Below are 7,201 nucleotides of genomic sequence, written 5' to 3' on the forward strand. Positions count from 1 at the left end.
ATGGGGCGTATGGGTTGGAGTGTTTGTACGTGTTCTTGCTTGCTCATCGTCGGAGGGATTGTATGTCTAATCGTATTTTTAGAAGTCGTCCCATATAAACACATGAAATTTCATGTCATTGATGCTTCATTAACAGAGTTCTACTTAACTAATGATGATATGCTTCAGTATAATCTGTCGGTAAACATCTCTATCAGGAATAGTAACAAGATAGAGCGTATTTCTTATCATCGTTTTCGCGCTCACCCTTCCTGTTATGGTAAGGATTTGGATTTGGTACCTTTGACGTCTTTCCAGCAAGGCACTAAGAATACAACATTATTTCATCATGTATTTCAAGGAAAAACCATGCTCAAATTACGGGGTTCTCAACTTAGGGATTTCAATAATGATCAGAGGGATGGGAGTTATAGCATTTATGTATATCTCTACCTTGAAACCGACTTGAAGCATGCTGGTGGTGGAAAAAGCGGCTTCAAAGTTCTCAAAGCCAAATGCGGATTATTCAGACTTCATTTGTTGGGTTCTTCTTCTTTTTCAAATAATCAATCAAGAATTGGAGGCCTATTTCAGGCTAAGAGGTGCGAAGTATCTGCCGGTGGTCATAAGGATGACAGTTATACTTATTATTGATCATCATTAGATAGTGTTTTGAGATCTCTACCTTTCAGTTTCTTATTCCTGAATGTGTCCGGAACAATTAAATAAATTAATGGCTGTGTATATATTTTAAGCTAACCATTGGCGCCAAAGCTGAGAAAGTCGACTTACTGCTTCTCCAATGAAATGTACGTGTAGATAAATGTCTAAGTCCATGTAAGGACCTTCGAGCTCATCAACATTATTATACTAGTCAAGAGATGTATTAGTCAATGATATCCCGATTAATTTAACATGAACGTTAATTAATAAGAATTAATTTAACAAAGATTTAGATACGAAACTAGTATCGTTGAATAGATCTCGAAAAGTTACGTGGAGTGGACTACTCAAACGTGTCAATCGGATATCAGACGAATAAGTAATCATCAGATTGATTTAAAGAGCAAAATAGTCTTTTCGCAAATAGACCGACCTGGCCTTCCCTTAGCGAAATGAGTGGGTGCAACGATATTATCCCTGGTCTTATCTTCACCCGACCGAGAAGATAAACTCATTTCTTTTCTTTTCTTTCTCTTTCTTCCTTCTTCTTCTTATTTCTTTCTTCTTCTCCGTTCTTCTCATGCGATGACTCTGAGAATAAAATTGTGGTTTTGAGATCAAAGAAATGAGATACAGATCGATTAATAACTGATGCTGGTAGTATTGTTTATAATTAATGATTCAGTTTTGAATAAAAGGTGAAACAGAGAATCAAAGTTACGGTTTTTGGATTCGAGTTTGGGTCTGTGAGGAACTGATGATGGTATCGAATTGAAGATAGATGAATAAGAAGAGGGTTGTTGTTTTTGAGATGTTTTAGCGGAGAATCTAAGAATTAATGATCTGTGAAGAAATTAGGGTTTCTAGAGGAATTCAAAGATGAGTTAGAAGATGATCCTGATGTCTAGAAAGGTGATTTAAGATGGGTTTGTTTCTAATTGGTGTTTGATGGAAGCTGTAGGGTTGTTGAGGATTGAATCAGTGAGTTAGAGTTTATGTTCATCATCAAATTAAGAACACGAGCTTCACAAGAAGAATTCAGAGAAGAATAGAAGATGAAATTGATGTTAAGGGGATTGAATTAATGATGGGTTTGTTCTTAGTTGAAGTATAGTTGGATGAGTTGGGGTTAATTGGATGTTTTTGGGTTGTATGTTGGTGAAATGAAATTAAGGTTTATGTTCTTCCCCAATGTCAGAGTTAGGGTTTAATTGAGAATTGATGGTGTTGATTCGAAGATCGATTCAAGTTCAGGGAAGTTTTGAGGTAATTGTTTTGCTTATTTGATTTGAAAGAATTATTCTTATTCATTGTTGAGTATTTATGAATGCTTATGAAGCTAATATTTGAGTTGACGTGGAATGGAACTTATTATGGTTGCGGTTCAGATTTATTTTGATCTACATGGGTTAGTATATGTTGAAGATGAAATTAGAGTTGGCATGGTTATGTAGACTGAGCTTAGTTGATGCAATCATAGTTTAGATCGGTTGACTAGACCTGACCTTGACTGTTGACTTGACCTTTGACTACGTTTACCGTTTGTTGACCGTTTGACTGTTCGTTGACTCAGATGGACTGTACTTTAGTTGATGGGCTTGTTTAATGGACTTGAGCTTAGGGCAGTTTTCCTAAGTAGACATTTTGGACCTCTTGTGGTCCGAATTAGCATTTGATTTCTTCTACAAAGTTGTATATATTCACAAGACTTATCTAATAGACTATAGAACCAATGTAATTAAATTAGTAAACCTTAGCTAAAGATAGATAATGAAAAGGTATAAAATCATAAATGAGCCTAGAACCATTAGATTGGATTGTATGATTCTTGTGTGAGTTGGCTAGATTCTTAGAGTTCTTGTGTGATTAACAATTAGTTATTAACAATGATCGATTCAAAGGATGAACTAGTGGATCGTGGATTTCGAGGTAGGCGTGGCTTGTCATCAAAAGAGGTGGGAATACATTTAACTCTTTTGAAACCATTATTGTTTCTTTTACAAAAGTTTATGTTTTACAAACTCATGTTTTTAGTGTCTGTGCATTCCATGTTTTGTTTAGTTTGTATTAGGATAGTTCTATTGATTCTTTTAATCTTTCCATGGTTTGGAAAGGACTTGTAATGTTTTGTTTTCGTCATGAATTGTTATATAGAATACGCTCATTCACGTTTATACCTAGATCTTTTACAATATATTGGTCGGCAGTTTGCGAGTTCGGAATTATCGACATCAATACTTACGATTAGGTGTGGATTTGCGAGTTCGGAATTGCACAACCATAGTATACATTGTTTGAAGAAGGAGTTTGTTTATATACATGTTTGTTTGTTATAGTGACTTGGTGATCCGATAAATCACTTGAGCATATGTGGTCTTCTGAGTCCGTCATTCGGGTCCAGTCTAGCAAAATTATGGAAGTCGCCTTGGCTAGTGACGACGGAACGTGAGAATATGAATTTTATGGAGAACTAGATATTTATTATTAGATTTATTATGAATTTATCACTAATTAAAATAAGTATTATCGGCTATGTCAACGGTGTTGACCCGATACATCACTTGAGCATATGTGGTCTTCTGAGTCCGTCATTCGGGTCCAGTCTAGCAAAATTATGGAAGCCGCCTTGGCTAGTGACGACGGAACGTGAGAATATGAATTTTATGGAGAACTAGATATTTATTATTAGATTTATTATGAATTTATTATTAATTAAAATAAATATTATCGGCTATGTCAACGGTGTTGACCCGATACATCACTTGAGCATATGTGGTCTTCTGAGTCCGTCATTCGGGTCCAGTCTAGCAAAATTATGGAAGCCGCCTTGGCTAGTGACGACGGAACGTGAGAATATGAATTTTATGGAGAACTAGATATTTATTATTAGATTTATTATGAGTTTATTATTAATTAAAATAAGTATTTTATTATTATTAGGATTTCTCATAGGATTTGTCTTAGGGTTTGTTTTCTTATTTTGCAAGTATTGCAGCCTATAAATAGGCCTTTTCCATTCATTGATTATCAATCAGAAAAATATTAAGTAAATTGCTACTGTTTGGTTTATTGGTTGGATCATGACCTTTTAAGTTTGAGCTGCTGGTCGTGAATAAGAAACAAACCGTTTCTTATCATTGGTAACAGACAAGTTCGTTCCTATCCCAGCTTTCACCGCCGTCATCATCGTCTTCATTTCACCCATTGCCACCACCATCTTTCATAGTACATCACAGAAAGGAAAAAGAATAAAAAAATCGTGGAAATATTGAACATCACTGTCGGTCTGCAAAAATGTACGACAACAACACAAGAGATTTATCTTACCGATTGGGAACAACAACACCAAAGCTATTACAATTACAACTACAAAGATTCAACGTTACAGGTCGCGTCTGGTGTTTCGAGAAGCTAGTATCGAAGAAACTAATCTCACCTCATCAACGTGTTGGTGATTCGTGGTCTATTGATAGGTAAGATTAATCTCTTTTGGTCCATATAATTCTTCTCACATTGGTTGGATTTGTCGAAACCTAGGTAAAAACACATATCAGTTGCACCTTCCACGTGTATAAAGAATTCCTTAATATTCGGTCTTAAACCATAGTCAACGCAACATTCCACTAACCCGTATTGTCCGTTCAACTACCGTATTTTGTTTTCATCCATATTCGTAGTTCAGGCCCATTGAAATCCATCCAAGTCCAGCAGTCATACCATTACCCGTGAAGCCCAATAGTCGAACCGGTATGTCTTGTTCAAGTAAATACCGAAACAAAAACCTTCCAGTTTTTGGTGGCACTAATCAGTGGAATGGTTATTTGAAGTGGAATTATATTTTGAGTCCAACGATATCCCACCATATAGGAATACTGCTATAGCCCTTGCACACCTCGAAGGGGATGCATTAAGATGGTACAAATGGAAAACTCTTTATAGATCTTGGTATAATTTCTTGTGTGGTATATTGTTTAAGTTTGGAGTGATGACTTGTGAGGAATATCAAGCGACTAAAATAGTTAAATATGAGAAAAACAGTTCATGACTGCAACTCTATGTCATCCCACATGTTTATCGAGGTTATTGAAGATGTTTGTTCTACTGGTATTACTGAAGTAACAAGCACCGAGCCGAAGACAGAAGCGAAACAAGTTGTAACTGTATCGAGATCATACCTTGGGGGCAAAGGTCCTATTTAAAGAGGGTGGAATGATAAGATCATATTTTGAGTCGATATCGGTGTATAAAGTGGACTTTGAGGGCAAAGTCACATTTAAGAAGGGTGGAATGATAAGACCACGTCTTATCGGTCATGTCAACATTGTTGACCCGATACGGCACTGGAGCATATGTGGTCTTGTTGGTCCATTATACGGGTCAAGCCTATCGAAGTTATGGAAGCCACCTCGGCTAGCCACTGCGAAGCGCGACAACAACAAATGTTATAGTTTGGTATTTAGTTATTTAATTTATTGAAAGTTTTTATTATGAAAAATAGGTATTTTATTATAATTAGGATTTACATTAACAGTAATCTTTTTAGGGTTTGTTTTCTTATTTTCCAAGTAATGTAGCCTATAAATAGGCTTTTTCCATTCATTAATAATTAATCAGAAAAATATTAAGTAAATTGCTACTGTTTCGTTTATTGGTTCCTAAAATCATGAATTTTTGAGCTTGTTTCTTCTGGCCGTGAATAAGAAACAAACCGTTTCTTATCACTTGGTCACTTTTGATGTTTTGGGAAAACATGTATTGTTTTCCATGTCTTGCCATGATTTCTTGAAAGTTAAATGTTATTTCTACTGGACACCCCTTTTAGGGATGATGTGCTTACCCATTCCCACTTTCAGTTTCAGAGATAGATCAGAGTTGCGCAGCGGAAGCTTCGAGGAGTTGAGTCTGTTAGTTAGATTACTTCGGCTATGTTTATTATGTTGCATATTATATTTGTAAACCAAATGACTATTGTATATGTATTATTTGAGAGGAGTTCTTGTATATATATTTCCGAGTGGGGTTAGTTTTGGGTTAAGTTTTGTAGCAGATTTCTTAATTGAATGTTCAAGTAAATGATTTAGATTCTTAGTGCTTCTTTATTTAGTTAATCTCTTGGTTTAGTTAACTGCTAGCTTAGGGGGCGCTACATTCCGTCTAGGATAGACATTCATTTTCCCTAAAATTCTTCTCCAACCCCAACTTCATAAATCAATGTCAATATGACATGGCTTAACTTTTGTTAGACATTGTCAAGGTTAATGTCAAGCTATCCTAGTAAGCTTTTACTTAATTAAAATTAATTTCAATATATTAAATAACCATTTTTAGATCAATAAAATCTAAAAGTCACTAACAATAAAGTTTATATTTAATCCATAAAAAATAAAAATGTATTGTTTGCGTTGTCACCTAGGAAACACACACAATCACCATTGGAGAAACTATTTTAAGAGACTGATTATCAGAGAGAAGAAGAAATTGGCGTACCAGTTATGGCTAGGAGTTCTGTATTCCTAACTGTAGACACTAAGGGAATCTATTTACGACAAAAAATTGGTTCGTGTCCTAACCGTAATCCCAAAAAAAAAAAAAAATTAAAAAGAGGTCGGTTGGATCACTGATTACAAATCCAGTTTAATCCAATCACTCAATTTTCCAAATCTAACTGAATGATTAACATTAGTTAAATCTAACCTAATTACATAATTAATTAACACTAAATAACCGAGGATTGTTTAGGCATTACAAAAAATAATTGGATATTGGGTTTTTGAATTTACTAACTAGTAATCCTATTTTTATCTTATATATGAAGCCTCTCTATTGGAATGTGACGCCCTAATAATAGGCTTCAATAAAAATGATATGTTGACCGAAAATTGCTCTCGAGTTTAATCCCGCAGCACACACAATGGAACCCATATTTAGCCTTACTAATCCCAATGCTTAGAGGCTTGTTTTTATCTATCCGATTCTCTATCGGGATGATTCTTGGGACAAGATGTCGGTATCTATCTCATCTCCCCTCAAGAAAAAGTTGCGAAGCAACGGAGAAAAAAAATTGCTACCATGAGTTTCTTAGAACATTATTGTGGTTTTAATGTAAAAGAGAATATTAATATTTATTTTTTAGCAGGAAGGAAAGAACATATATTAATAAGAAGAGTGGTGCTAGTGCAAGAAAGACACCTCTACATTTTTCCCAAAACAGACTAATTCCCCATTTGAGCAAATCCGGGTACATGGTAATAGATGGTTAGTCTGGTACGAAAGCAATGAAATCAACCTACAAAAACAACTCTATTAAACTTAAAGCTGGATTGATAAGTTCATTGCTGGACAGTCAAGCTTCTTAATTTCCACTTCTTTCCCTTCTTCAAGTTGTGTGTTTTCTGATTCGTGTTGACATTTTTGGCTGACTTTTCAAAGTTCTGTGTCTGACCACTTGTATTATTTTATCTTTTTGTATATATAAAATCTGATCATTATCTAATTTCTCAACAACTCATCTGAGGTTTCTGTTTGTTTTCTCTCTTTGGATCTTCAACAGTTTATTTAT

At 35.0% G+C, this 7,201-nt stretch overlaps 1 protein-coding gene across 1 annotated transcript; it reads left to right on the forward strand.

Moving 5' to 3' along the window:
* Nucleotides 1-633, forward strand: LOC113280739 (NDR1/HIN1-like protein 10). The gene has a single exon (XM_026529326.1). It carries the CDS (start codon nucleotides 1-3, stop codon nucleotides 631-633), a length of 633 nt encoding a protein of 210 aa, XP_026385111.1.
* Nucleotides 634-7,201: the final 6,568 nt, after the last annotated feature.

This window comes from Papaver somniferum, chromosome 5 (assembly GCF_003573695.1).
Source record: "Papaver somniferum cultivar HN1 chromosome 5, ASM357369v1, whole genome shotgun sequence".
Taxonomy (NCBI): Eukaryota; Viridiplantae; Streptophyta; class Magnoliopsida; order Ranunculales; family Papaveraceae; genus Papaver; species Papaver somniferum.

Coding starts and splice junctions, on each gene's coding strand:
- LOC113280739 (XM_026529326.1), top strand. CDS start 1: ATGGGGCGTATGGGTTGGAGTGTTTGTACGTGTTCTTGCTTGCTCATC.